The sequence below is a fragment of the Struthio camelus genome, chromosome 11 (assembly GCF_040807025.1).
Source record: "Struthio camelus isolate bStrCam1 chromosome 11, bStrCam1.hap1, whole genome shotgun sequence".
Taxonomy (NCBI): domain Eukaryota; kingdom Metazoa; phylum Chordata; class Aves; order Struthioniformes; family Struthionidae; genus Struthio; species Struthio camelus.
Window position 1 is genome coordinate 16,843,415 of NC_090952.1, and position 14,771 is coordinate 16,858,185.

At 49.1% G+C, this 14,771-nt stretch overlaps 1 protein-coding gene across 2 annotated transcripts in view; it reads left to right on the top strand.

The window, feature by feature from the left end:
* Positions 1-14,771, top strand: part of LOC104140939 (gamma-aminobutyric acid type A receptor subunit epsilon) — a 41,040-nt gene that overhangs the window by 16,739 nt on the left and 9,530 nt on the right. For both annotated transcript variants that reach the window (XM_068957074.1, XM_068957076.1), the window contains 2 exons: positions 13,010-13,230; positions 13,837-13,919. In XM_068957074.1, the coding sequence (XP_068813175.1) occupies positions 13,010-13,230; positions 13,837-13,919 (304 nt within the window). The remainder of the gene's footprint in view (positions 1-13,009; positions 13,231-13,836; positions 13,920-14,771) is intronic.

Genomic DNA, 14,771 nt, shown 5'->3' on the forward strand with positions numbered 1-14,771 from the left:
ATGTGTTTTAGGGTCGGCAAGTGGGTGGGCAAGCAGGTCTTCACAGTGGCCTGGCAGGATGCCTCCTGCTGGTCTGCAGCAGCCCAGCCTTCCCAGCTGCAGGTTTGCTACCACTGCAGCCGTTTCCCTGCGGCACCACTGAGACCGGCCCCCACCGATGTCCCTGGAGACAGCTCCTTGAGACCCCAAGGCAACAGTGCTGGCTGCATAGGGCACTGCAGGTGGGTGGCAAGACTGACGGGGGGCACTCGGGCTCAGCATGCACTGGCAGCAGCTGGGAACTTGGAGCTGCTGACGGTAGATGTGGAGCCTGGTGTGAGCCTCCCTAGCCCAACTTCTTGACCAGAGGGCTTTGCTGTGAGAATTTCCTTGGTTTTCTCTAGGTGCATTTAGCTGGAAATGACTTTAACCATTTGTCTGATCAGCTTTGCTCAGTGGGGGAATTGCAGATGCTGTGATAATGGTTCACCCCCAGGCAGAAGCACATGGGATGTGTGAATCAAAAAAATGTAGGAGGGCGGGTGCAGAACACCCTGTACCCATGTGGAAGGGGAGCAGGGCAGGTCAGAGCAGGGACTTTGCAAATGGTATCAGCCTCGTTTCTGATGTTTCCTCCCCTAATTCACCTCTCTTCTCCCCCATCTTTGCCCATGTATCTGTTAAACCTCCCATGCCAGACCTATGTCCTCCGAATGGTCTTTCACACTCCTCCACAAAGACACCCAAAGTGTTCTTAGTAGTGTAGCAAGGACAAGGAGACAAGATGGTCCATGGAGAGGTGGGGCAGAGAAATGGGAAATAATCATGGGAGTTAGGTTTGTTGCTCTTGCTACCACAGGGATGTAGGAGGGTTAAGACGGGTTTAAGACAATCATTTCCTTCTGACCGACCTGTCCAGAGCCTGCAGCCTTAGTTTGTGTCATGAACCTGTACCTCATGTGAAGGCAGGATAGCCCCTGGCTCCACATGCCATAGCAAAGACCCATGGTGGTGGTGAGGCTGGCAGCAGCATGTCTGCTGGGGCACTAGATGCTGCCAGGCTGAGCCATGTAGTGGTGATTCAGCAACTTAGGTGAGGGTCCAGTTACTTTTTGTTATTCCTTGCACAGAATGAAGCTTTGCTCTAGCGTGTGGCAGGACATACGTGAACCCCTTTTTGAGAAGGATCCAATAAGCCCAGGGTGATCTAAGAGCCCTGAACTGCAGAGCAATGCTCTATAGAGCTTTGCCAGAGGGATTTGCAGAATAAAAATCGCAAGGAGGCTTGGGGAAGAAGGAGGGGATCTGAAGATAAGGGGGGAGCTGGAAGGAGCACTGGGAATGGGAATGTCAGGCCCCCAGTTTGCACTGCAAGGAGCGAACCATTGCATAAACTCAGCCTCCCTTCCCACCACTCATGGCTGATTGCAGATTGAGCTTTGCATTCAGCTTCCTGCAGAGCTGGCTGCAAACTTCAGTCCAGTTCGCGGCAGTGAGGTCTGCTTAGATGATGTCCCTTTTCTGTGGCCTGATTCATTTCTCCCACCTGCTTTCCTCAGCCCGGTGCTCCCCTGGAATCTCATTAGGCTGGGCTGTGATTTTATGGTGGCATGAAAAGGACTGAGAAAGGAAAAACAAAGTGAAGTAGTGAGAAGGAGCTAAATTGGGAAACTGGCAGGGCAGGAAGAGAAAGCTGGCAAGCACAGCAGGGGGTCGTGAGAAACAACATGAAACAGGTTTCCTTGAAAGAGTCAATGAAGCACAGTACGCTCCTGGCCACTTTCCTCTTCATCTTGGGCCAGGAGAGAACAGTGTCAGGAGTGAGGATTTCTGCAGAGGGCACAAAACCCTCCCCCTTTGCAAAAGCAGAACTTTCTCCAATTTTTTTTAATTTGCTTTTTTCCTTGAGAGTGAAAATTAGAAAGCGATTTATACAGGCCAACGCTGTCTTTCTTTCTGGCAGCACAGAGGTTTTTGTGCAGTGGACGGCATCCCAGGGACATGGGTAGCACAGGTGCAATGTGCCTTCTCGGACCTGTTTTTGTGGGGAGAACAGCGTAACATAAGGGCTTGGGCGGTGGGCCTGGCTCTTAGGTATCATCCCATCTCACTGGTTCTTGCAGAGCTGAATCACACAGTCTGCCCCAGGCCAGTTTCCTCATGACCCATTGTAATGTGTTACAGCCCCACGGTGTGGGGCAGCCAGAGGAGGACCATCAGCCCCCCCCACCCCGCAGCCCGTGGTTAGGGTGGTTAGCTCCTCGGCGCAGTGCAGCACTCAGCGCTCATTAGAGGAGAGAGGCTCTCACAGAGGAGGGCATGATTAGAAGAAGGCCGTAGTGCGTTTCCTTGTTCCTTGTGCTCTATCCCTAAGCTTCTGTGACTGGCCACTGTCAGAGCCTGCTGGGACAGAGGGACATGGCCTGAAGTGGTTTTGGCCATTCCTACCTGCTCTGGTTTTGCACAGTGTTGTGCCGTGCTGTGTAGTTCCTGCTCTGGAAGGGTGCTTCGGTGCCTGATCTGTGCAGAAAGCAAAGCTCTTATGGCTGCAATTCTTTGCCACTGTTTTCTTCCTAACTTGACCTCAAAACACAGCTTCTATAGCAATTTTTCTCTCAGTAAGACTGGAGTGGGAGGGACTTTGCTCTCTTTGCATGATAATTGGCATCCAGCTGAGATCAGTAGACAAGGTCACAGGTCCATAGGGACAGGCAGTCCCTGCCCTGAAGAGCCTACAGCCTAACTAAACAAAGTGAAGTCCCATGAGAGGGTGGAAGGTGGTGGGAAATGATGGGATACTTTAATAGGGCAATTAGGGTTGAAACCCCTTCTGTTTGTGTGGGGGTATGGGAAGGGTAGTAATGCATTTCTTGCTGAGGCAGAGAAGCAGCGTGGTTAGTTAACAGACTCAAGGGAGTGTGGAGAGGGTTATGGAAAGGAGGAGGAAGGGAAAGTAGAGTGAGGGGGAAGGAAAAGAGGAGAAACCTAAGAAGGCCTGGGAGGATGAAATAGCAGCAAAAGGAATTGGGCAGCAGAGCTAGACCGTTCAGTCCCTGAGCAGGCAGAGAAGGCACTGAGACCTCCACAAGGTGTACAGTAGACTACTCTACCTCGAACCCCCCCCACCCCCCAAAAATGTAAAAGGGACTGGATATAAATGAGAGTCAGACCCTAAATCTCAGAGGGGCAGCTGACTTTGCCACCATCTGGAAGCAGAGATAGGTTGTGCTAGGATCTGATAAACCCATCGGTGCTGTCAAGCTGATGATGGTCCCTTCTGTATCAGGTGCCAGATTGGAGACGGGGAGATATGCCCAACTAGTGAGCCCTAAGTCCAGCAGGGTGCTTCCTCTACTGCTTTGAAACTACATAACCACATGCTGAAGGACCCAGGCACTCATGGCATTTATTGGCATTTGGCGGAATCTCCTGCCATCCTTCCCTTCACCTCAGGGACATTTCCCTGTAATCTCAGTGCTGCCAAGTTGGAATACTGCTCTCCTTCCTGCCTCTGCTTCCTAGGAGAAGATGGTGAGGCTGCAGCATCCAGCTTCCAAAATGAGCAGGAGCCTGCAAACAGCATTAGGGGAACCCAGCAGCCCCTGGACAGTGAGTTCTTACAGAGCTCAGAGGGGAGGCAGAGATTTGGGGCAAGGAGCAGGTCAGACCTGGAGGAACAGATCGTGTTCCTAGGCAGTGATATCCTTGGAGATGTCCCCTTTGGGACAAGCTGACTATCCCTGACCCCTCCTTCTCCAAGAGCATTTAGGACTGGACACCTTGAGAGACCTGTGCAGCCCTTCCATCTTCTCTCACCTTGTATGGGTGAGCTGCAGCTGTTGCTCCCTCAGTCCTATGCGTGGCATCAGACTGCCCACCCTGCTGTTTCATTTTAATCTCGGTGGGTGGCGTAGAAATGTGAGGTGTAATTAAAGGAATACCAGCTTCTCATCTGAATGATACCAAGCTGTCCTGGAGGGGCAGCCTTGGGGAGGTAACTGCAGACAGTGAGACTGGTTGGTTCCTCTTCCAGACCTCTCAAAGGAGATTTCTTTTTGTCTCATCAAACACCCCATTAGCTTACAGGACAGAGAAAGAAAAAAGCACATGGGGGAAGTGCTAAGTATTCTCTTCCAGTTATCTGATGTGCCTCTGTCCTCACCTCTTCTGTTCCCCCACCCCCTTTGCCTTCCTGCACAGAGTTACTTTAAGCCCAACATCCTGAGGAGCTTTTAAGCATTCAGCAGTAAGGCTTGACATGCAAGCGAGACTTCTGACGTGTGACTTTGCTTTGCAAGCAGCCCAGGCAGTTCCTAGAGATTGTGGTAAGTGGGCTGCATCCTTGCTTGCATTGGAAGGAGCTTACACATGACTTTTCAGCCAGCACATGTCCTGTCCAGGGGATGGTGAAAAACCAGACTAAAAGGAGGCAGCTCCTTCCTTGTGCTGCTCTGCATAATAATTCTTTGAAGTGTTTAGTGTCTTCCCCCTTAATTTTGCCGCCCTATCTGCATATAGCACCCTGTCTCCATGCCTCTGCCTTTTCAATAATAACCTCATCAGGGAGAGTGCAGACAGACTATGCTTCTATAAACCAGAGTCTGGCTGATGTCATGTCTCGACTCAAGGACTTTCCTTGATCCTTTGGGTAATAACTGTTAATCAGATACTAAAAGACACGCATCTAGGTCACAAGCCCCTGGTCCGTGTGCCAGGCTATGTTCTCATGAAAAGAGGAAAAGACAGCATGGAAATTGTGAGATGTCTTGGGGTTTCATGTGAGGCAATAACATCGCTGAAGGACAGGAAGTGGTGTTACAAAGGAACAGCTCAAAAGGAAGGATTTGGAGGAAAAAGTAGTCTAGTGTTGCTGGATGGCATGGACATAAAAGCCAGCTTTTCCTGGTTAGCAGGGAGCCAGCGATGGGTTACTCCAAAGCAGGATGGATAGAAAGCAGCTAAAGTTTTAACACACTCGAAGCACTCTGTAACTTCAAAGCAGTTAATCTTCCCAGCATCTGGATAGTCTACAGCTGGGGTCCCAGGGGATGCCAGAACTCCAGCTACCCATTTCTGAGTTTGTACCTCTAAAGTTCATCCTCACTTTTGTTGCCGCTTCTGTGTGCAGGAAGCTTCAGTGGAACAGGAGCTTGCACTGGGGAATGTCTCTCCCTAGAAGCGTATGCCTCTCTGTATTGAGCTGTGACCGGGGAAGCTGTCCCTGGTTGCACGTGTATGGAGCAGGCATGAGCAGAAGTGTGTGAGAAGCTGCAGGTAGAGATCTCAGAAGCCACCAGTTGGTTTTTAAAGCTCCCTGTCCAGTTCCCACTTGCAGAGACTCTGAGGTTGAGCAAGCCATGATTGAGGATTTGCAGTCGACAGAGTAGCGTGTACAGCATGTCCTGTTTGATGGCTCCTGGCAAGAGCAATGATTTTTAACAGTGAATTTTGTATTATAAAAAGAACGCTGTCTCAACTGAGATTCCCTGGGCAGAGGCAAAAGGCATTCAGACAAGGACAGTGCTGCCAGTGCTGCTGCAGAAGTGAAACAGATGGGAAGTTCAGTATGTCACCTTGAAAACACAGATCATCAGAGCTCTGCTCCTTTTGTCCTCGCAAGCTCCCCTCGTCACGCCAGCGTCACAGGCAGAAAGCTCTCTGGGTCCAATCTGGGGAGAGGAGGACCTCAAAAGCATAATGGAAACTTAAGATTCTCTTTCTTTTGCTCTTTGTGTTTGAAAAGACAAAACTCCTGCGCCATTCACTCTGGGTTTTGTACAGTTTTGTTAACCAGAAGGCTCATTCCTTCTGTCCCAGCACATCCTGGCTGAGATCGGGACTCAGCACTGTCCAAGCAAGCAGTAAGAAACAGCGCCTGGCCCAGAACAGGGAATGGGGGTGGGCATCCATGAGCGAGGCGTCACATGACCAGTGGGTCAGTGGCAGAACGGAGAGAAGCCTAACACTGCCTGACCTCTCGCTAAAGTAGTCGGTGTCAGGCAATAGCCTACGCAATTAATAATGTCCGCCCTGCTTGCTGCCTTTTAAGAGTGCTTGCACATGTCATGCCAGAAGCATATTCCTGCCTGCAAGCTGGGGGGACAGGAAGTTGTAAATCAGGTTTGCAAATTATTTTAAAATAAGGTTATTTTATTTACTTATCAGAGTGCAGAGTGTCTCTAGACGTTTTGCTGTTACTGAGCATGTGCCTTGGGCCGCGGAGCCAGCTCCTTGGAGCTGCCCAGGCCCAGGGTTTGTTGGCTCCCCTTGCAGGCTCCGAGGGAAGCGTGTGATGTCTGCTCAGGGAAAGCCCTCGCCTGCACAGGGTGTGAGGGTGGCGAGTTGCTCAGCGCGGTGCTGCCGGAAGGGGGAATGCTTGGGCTGATTCCTGTTTTGCAGAGGAAGGGGGAGACTGGAGGAGAGGCTTCCTGGCTTGCCACAAGCTGCACAGACACACCTAGCCAGGCCTTGAAAGAAATACACCCTCTTCTTAAGGCTTCTGTGATAACCCCCTCACCCCCAATTTTCCTGAATTGTACTGCCCCGAAGGGTTTGCCCATAACGCTCACTTGTTTAGCTTTGTGGTTAAGCAATAGCATAGACCCATCAGATTCACATCAGCCCACCTAAAACGCTAGCCATCCTTCCCAAGGACGCAGCCTGTTTTACTGTACCGCCGTGAGGGATTTGCTTGGAGGTGCAAAGGGAAGGGGACTCCATGAATAAAGAAAAATATCAAAGCAATAAAACCCAGAATGAGGCTGGCTGGGGTATTAATTTCTCCTCACAGCTGTTATTTAGGATTTTTTCCAAGGTATCTCTGCTGTAAAGGAAAATGGAGGAATCTGTTTCCAGGTTTCTATCTCCTCTCTTTGGAGGCTTTCTTGTTGCTGTTGAATGCACGCAAAGTTGCAAAACATGTCTCGAGATCCTTAATTTTCATCCTAATTTAGGAAGACCTCTTCACCTTGCTTGTCTCCCTGTAGCGTTTGTCAGAAGGTTGAGCTTTTAAAAGAAAACAGGAAAGATCTTTTTGATGAATAGAGAGGGACCATGGAGTGCTGATTCCTCTGCACCCCATTAATCTCGCTCTTGAGGGGAGTCAGCTGAATTGCACACACAAACTTGCTTGGAGCCATTTACAAATTACACATCACAAGGATCTTCTAGCACTGCAGAGCTGCGTGCATTTGGTGTACAAGGTAACCTGAAAACACACGCTGTTGGTTTCAGGTTGTGTCATGATAACCCTGTGAGTTTAAGCCGTCCATCTGCAATTGGGTGGCCCTAACCCATATGAGCTCTGAACCTAGGCTAGAACTTAACCCCAAGTACAGTTCTTGAGGCACCATCCAACTGGAAATACTGGCTGATTCCCCATGCGTGCCCGCCGACCACACACGCACGCGGAGGTGAGAGAGAAAGCACAGGAAGGAGCTAACCAAGGCTAGACTGGACTTCCTCGCTCAGGGCATCGGTGTAGGATCCAGGGTCTAGACTTCAGGTCTGTGTTTGGGAAGGGAAGCAGTCAGGTGCTCCAGGGCTGTGAAGGTTAGGGCAGAGCAGCTGGTGCTCAGATGACACCAGGAGCAGGAGTTGAGGTGGCACTGCTTTGTGTCCCACAATCACAGCAGTGGCCAGCTCCCACTTGTCCTGTGCTGGGGGCAGGCTGATTTCTGAATCCTTTTTTATTTTTGATTTGCAATGAAAATGTGGGGGTTTTCCTTTGAAAAAACTTTTCACAACAAAATTCCTTAGCTTTTCATTTAAACAATTTTTTAAAAAATGGAAGGGTTTGAAAGCAGATTAAAATGTTTTTGTTGGATTTTCTTATTTTTTCTTCCAAGATGAAATATTCCTGTCAACTCCACATCCCCTTATTTCCCCCAAACACTCTCTTATGAGACAGATTGTGTTTCATTAATTGTTTTGAAATTTTACCATTTTCTGGAAACGGGTTTCCACCAGTGTCTGTGCTGTTGATGTGAGAAAAACGAGGACTGATCAGTGACGTGAGGCAGTCCCAGATGATGAGGGTGACCGAGGACCATTGGGGACATGCTGAAAGGCCGAGTTGGATCTGAGCCCACACAGCTAGCAACAAAGATGTTGCAGAGCATGCCTTGGCTTTGGATAAATACATGTGGGAGTAGGTAGGGTAGGCAGTCTTCAGTATTTGCCTTACTGGTAGTTTGCTTTGTTATTTCATGACTGAAGCTTAGTGTAATACTGTTTGCATGTCAACATGTGTGTGCTACTCCAAATGTGATCCAAATGGCACAGCTACCTCTTGGAGCGACACCTCTTATTTCTTTGGCTCCTTCTGTTGAGAAAGCTAAAAAGCCTGTGCTTTTAGAGACAAGTTAACAGCCTCCATGTGCTGCACAGCAGATGGTGCGGTAATGTTGGAGGTATATTTTATAATAACCTTTTTCCACATGGGGATATTGAGGTATAGAGAAGCCTCTTCCTGTTTCCAGAGAATGAATCGGTGACAGAGAGAAACTAGGAGTGCAGGAGTTCAAGAAAAAGTGCTTCCATAAGTCTTAAGGCCTGAAGTCATCTCGCAAAACTTTAGATAATCCACCTAGGTCAGCCTGGACTCTTTTTAAGGCCAGTAAGAGTGTGAGGCATCTCCAGAAGATGACTTGGCACAGCTCCATATTGGCATCTCCCTGCCGAAATGCCTACCCTTCTTCATCCTGCCCATGGTCAGGTGCTTCCTAGTTTAATCAGCTCAGTCAGATGCCCACAGTTAAGTTGGATGAATCTGGGATATTCTGATTAATGTTCAGAGAAAGGTCTGAGCACTAGCCAGCAGCTGTTCAGTGCAGTCGCAGTCATACAAGGTACTTCAACAGCAATGCAAATGGTATTTTGGCTCCAGATGGGAACAGGTGCTCAAGTCTCCAGGAACAATGCAAAACTGGGATGTATCCAAGTTTGGACCCAAAGCCTAGGTTCAGGTGAAAAGTCCACAGCAGAAAGGGTTTCTTCCTTGACGCTGGTGTGGATGTGGCTGTGCCCTGCGCTTCCCCAGGACAGGAGGAGGTTGTTTCCTAGCAGTCCAGCCTGGAGGAATGGATCTCACCAAAATGCTGAGGGGATGAGATTTGCAGTGTGAGCTTTCCGAGGTAGGGCTACTTTTGTTGCCCTGGGAGGAGGAGGAGGAATTTTAAGAGCGCAGTATCAAAGGGGTCAGAGGACTGGCCATCCAGAGAAGGCGGTGAATTGTGAATAGTAATAGCCAGAGGGAATTATTGGAGAAATGACTGAAGGCCAGAGCATTTTTGTATAAATCTTGCTCTAGATAATTCTGAATGAAAATACATTTGTAAATACCAACATTTCCCAATTGGTTTCCCACCTAGAGGGAAAGGACTCAGCTCAGCTAAGTTCTTCCCCATGAATAGGTGTGCTTATAATAGCCACTGAGTTTAGATCAAACCACAGGACAGGGACAATAGCCACTCAGACTTTCAGAAAAGCTCAGTGGCCTGTATGCTACAGTCTTTGCCAAGGTTGGCTATGAATGGCACAAGAGAAGATCTTTAATGCTGGTCCCTTCTGAAACTTTGGCCTTGACAGCAAGTGCTAACCTGGGATATCTGACCATGAACTCTCCAGAAACTTTAGCATTAGTTATCCGAGACCTGAACGCTAAACTTTACAGCAGGGCATCTGACCCGGGCTGCCAGCCCAGAAATGAGATCTCACAGGTTATCTCAATTAAGAGGTAAAACTGATGGTGGCATCTAACATGGATTTATCACTGCATTTTTGCTTCCTTCCTCCTGTGCCAGAGGTGTTGCTGGGGAGGAGCAATGTAGGCTCATAGCGACTCAAATAGGGTTTTGCGGAGGGTTTTTTTTTTTTTTTTTGGGGGGGGGGGGCACTTTGAAAGCTGGCAAGGAAAAGAAAATGGCCCCAAGCAGAAGAAAGTCACCCTCGCCACCACCATCCTTTTCTTGGGCTCCCACTACCCTGTCTCATTCCTGCTGTGCCAGTGCTTCTTTGCCCGCCTGTGTGCTCTGTCTCGCTGCTTCACAACCTGAGCCAGCCATGCCTCCATTGCCCACACACCCCATCTCCAAGTGGCACCCAGTGCAATCCAAAGCATTTGGATGCTGGAGTGAGCTTTCCCAGCTTCCTCCTTCTAGGCAGCAGACATGCTATGTGTGTGGCTTTGAAGGCTGCTGTTATCCTAGCTCTCTGCCTCCAAAAGGAGATTCATGCCTCCTCATGGCTGTTTTAAATGAACTGTGGAGGTGATGCCCTAACTTTGAACATGCTTTAGCCTGCAGTGTAACTCGATGCTCTATTAGGACCTCATCTCCATCACCTTGACTCATCCCTGTGCCTGACCAGGGTGGAGGGAGTCAGCCCAAAGAGTGAATCTGACTGCCTGTCAGCAAATGCTCTTTTCTAATGATCTCATTCCTATGCAAGGGGCATTTTCAGTACCAATCTCTTTCATCACCAGTTGGCTGATAGTGGAGCAAGGGCAAGGAAAATGAAGCAAGGATTTGTGCACTGCCCCTCTCTGCCTCCCCCAGGCAGGACACGCTGTCCAAGGGAGTGCTCTAAAAGTGCCGCATCTATTTTAATGGCATAGTTCGAGGAAGTCAGCTCTGAACCAGCAGTGAGAGCAGCAGAGGGAGGACGCGCTGCAGTCATAAAAATTCCACTGACATAAATCAATAGAAGGAGGAGGAGAGTGGGAGGGAGAGACGGCAAAGTTGGACACTGTTCATCTCTGCCCATAGGAGAGAGAGGGAAGTAGTGCCTCCATTGTCTTGGGGGTTTAACAGGAGAGAAAGGGAGCAGAAGTCGGAGAAGAGCTATCAGGAGCAGGTGACAGCTTTTAGTATGGGCTGGTGGAATTGAATTTGGGGGTCTGGCTTCAGACAGCCACTGAGTGCTGGGCATACTCCTGCATGACACTAATTAGCACCTCTGCAGGCAGGCTGAGAAAAAGGGTAAGGAGCAAATGGGCTCACAGCAGCAGCAAGTAGCAGAACTGTGGGCTAATGATGTGAGCCAGTGTCAGCCCAGTCCAGTTGGGAGCAGCCTCCGGGAAGTGCTAGTTATGGGTGAGCTAAGACCCCCTGTCTCTCACCCAAACCAAAGGTCCTTGTTATGGAGGAAACTCTCTTTTCTGACTGCAGAAGGCTTAAGCACAGTTTGAGCTGGACACACCAAGAAAAGTTGATCCCATAGCAGGCCCTGCCCTGGTTGGTTTCCTTTTCTAATCTTCAGCAAGGAGTATCTGCCCAAGAATCCTTAATGCCCTAGTTTTCTGTATAAATACTAGGGATAACATGTATGTTATGCCCTAGGCTAGCCTATCCATTTATGGTCTAAGCCTTGCATGGAAAGGACAGATTCTCCCCAGGCTTATGCACAATGTTACTATTGCTCTTTGTAAAAATTAGGTGTATGGATCACTGTTGGACTGTATCCTAACATGTAATAGAAAGGGCTGTCTGCTTGCTTTCCCTGGTGAGCTGGCAAGCAGCCTTCCTTGCCTGTATTTGGAAGGTGTAGCTGAACTATTAGGAAAGTGAGGGCAGCATTTAGGATTGGATTCCCACAGGAAGTGTGGGTTAGAGGAGCGGACAGTGAGGTGGATTGAGAACTGGCTGAATGGCAGAGCTCAGAGGGTTGTGATCAGCGGCGCAGAATCTAGTTGGTGGCCTATAGCTAGCAGTATCCCCCAGGGGTCAACACTGGGTCCAGTCTTGTTCAATATATTCATCAGTAACCTGGATGAAGGGACAGAGTGCACCCTCAGCAAGTCTACTGATGATACAAAACTGGGAGGAATGGCTGATACACCAGAAGGCTGTGCTGCTCTTCAGAGAGACCTGGACAAGCTGAAGAGTTGGGCGGAGAGGAACCTCCTGAAGTTCAACAAAGGCAAGTGCAGGGTCCTGCATCTAGGGAGGAGTAACCCCATACAGCAGTACAGGTTGGGGGTTGACCTGCTGGAAAGCACTTCTGTGGACCTGGGAGTCCTGATGGGCAACAAGTTGACCATGTGCCAGCAATGTGCCCTTGTGACCAAGAAGGCTAATGCTATTCCAGTGTGCATTAGGCAGAGTGTTGCCAGCAGGTCGAGGGAGGTGATCCTCCCCCTCTACTCAGCCTTGGTGAGGCCTTATCTGGAGTACTGTGTCCAGTTCTGGGCTTCCAGTACAAGAGAGACATGGCACTCCTGGAGGGAGTCCAGCGGAGGGCTACAAAGATGATGAGGGGACTGGAGGGTCTCTCCTCTGAAGAAAGGCTGAGAGAGCTGGGCCTGTTTAGACTGCAGAAGAGAAGACTGAGAGGCAATCTCATCAATGTATACAACTATCTAAAGGGAGAGCGTCAAGAGGATGGGGCCAGACTCTTCTCCGTGGTGCCCAGTGACAGGACAAGAGGCAACAGGCACAAAATGAAACACATGTTCCATCTGGACACGAGGAAAAACTTCTTTCCTGTGAGGGTGACAGAGTACTGGAACGGGTTGCCCAGAGAGGGTGTGGAGTCTCCGTCCTTGGAGATATTCAAAACCCGCCTGGATGTGATCCTGGGAAATATGCTCTAGAGGACCCTGCTTGAGCAGGGACATTGGACTAGATGATCTCCAGAGGTCCCTTCCAACCTTGGCCATTCTGTGATTTAGCCAGTGCCCATGCTGAACATTCATGCCTGTGCCAAGAGGTGTGCTCAGCTTGAGTTGTCTGGCAAGAGGAAGTCCAAGCCCTTGTTAATACCATCTTGGCTTTCTGGCCAAGAATCAGGCCAAACATACTGCAGCTCAGTCCACCAGCCAACACACAGTGCTTGGCTCTTCTTATGTGTACTGTGGATGTCCTGACCCTGAGCTGGGGATGATCTACAGGAAAGGTATCAGTGGCCACCAAAAGCTGCTCCCAAGCTTAAGAGGCAAATATGCTGGCTGTAACTCCAAACCTGTAGCTCTGAAGCTGGGGGACAGGGTTATGCCTTGCCTGAGAGACATTTTCTTTCTTATCTTTGACAGGAATACACCATCGATATCTTCTTTGCTCAGACATGGTATGACCGGCGTCTTCGTTTCAACAGTACCCTCAAGGCTCTCACACTGAACACCAACATGGTGAGCCGCATCTGGATCCCAGATACCTTTTTCAGGAACTCCAAGCGGGCTGACTCCCACTGGATAACCACTCCTAATCAACTCCTCCGCATCTGGAATGATGGCAAAGTTCTCTATACGCTCAGGTACATCCAGCAGGCGTTGTAGCTGGCTGCTGAATTGAGGGAATGAGGAGCAGATCAAGGCAGAGGAGGTTTTCGAGTGCCCTGAGAGAGAGTAGTGGAGATGTAGGTATCTCATGGCACTGATGTTGCCACACATCTGGCACTCATTGCAAAACAGGCTTCCCCTTCCCAAGATGAAGGCTCCCAAAAAATCAAAGCATTTTTCCAAATTGTACCCAGAAAAAAGTCAAAAGTATAAATGGTTTCCCATACCAAAATCCTTTAAATATTTGTGTTGGTCAGTCCAGCTATTTCATTTTGAGAATAAACATTTGGCTTTTGTCCCCATAAATTCCCATTCCCATAAATGAATCTGACAAGCTCAGTAAACAAAAAGCTCTTTTGAATGTGAAAATTAGATCTTTTTCTTCACTTTGAAAATATCCAAATGTGCATTTTGTTTTGCTGCTGTTTTGAAATGTTTCTGCAAACAGACTGAGCTTCAACAACTTAGTCTCTCTCTTTCAAGGAAGTGAGAATCCCTCTGTAACACCATGGTGTTGGAATCAAACCACTTTCATCAGCAGAAAAGCTAAGGTTCTCTCTCTCTCTTTCTCTGTCTCCCAGACTGACTATTGAGGCTGAATGTCTGCTCCAGCTGCAGAATTTCCCAATGGACACTCACTCCTGCCCTCTGGTTTTTTCCAGTTGTGAGTATCCGTATCTTAAACATAGTTTTAAAAAGCAAGTAGTGAAACCTTAGTACAGTAAGATACTCCGCTAGGGACATCATCCTCCCTTTTAGATTTCCGCCTAATCTCTATGACCCTGAAGCATCCTCCAGCTCCTGGGCTAGGAAGGAATCAGGGCAAGATTCACAGCATGTGAGTTTCTCCTTAATTTGGACAGCCAGTTGCAGGTGATTATTTCACTGACTTTCTGTCACTCTGACTTATTAACCCTTCAGCTGGCACCAGTCCTGCTTAGCATCTTCCCCCCTGCCTTCTGCTCTCTGAGGGAATGGTTTGGCTTTCCAGACCAAGAAAGATCCCAGCCTCAGAGGCAGGCCTACCTTCTGTACCCAAGGCCATCAAGAAGGGGAGGAACTCGCATCCCGCCTCTCCATCCACATTTATCTGTTTTCATCAGCAGACAGGGCTGCTTATGCTGGCACATCTCCATTGGTAACTTAGCAGGGATCCTGTCTGCACCAAGAGATTCCCAATCCCATGCGTTGGCTGGAAAACTTATTTAGTCATCTTCACGCTGGTTTGGCCTCTCCCGCTTCCTGCACCACCGAAGAGATGCAGCTCACGTGGCTCAGAGGTGCTTTGGAGGAAGGCAGCATGCTGAGGAGATAATGTCCGCTAGTCTCCCACCATCCCTCGTTCTTTGCTAATTAACAGTACATGCCATACATGCTCGATAATTAGAAGCACAGTTTTAGTTAGCTGTCAAACTCTCACTCCTTCCCTCCCCTGAGGAGCTCTCTGGTAGGTGTCGAGGTCCCTGCTTCACACTAGGCTTGTATCTTTGCCAAGAAAGCAGAGCCAGGAGAAGCC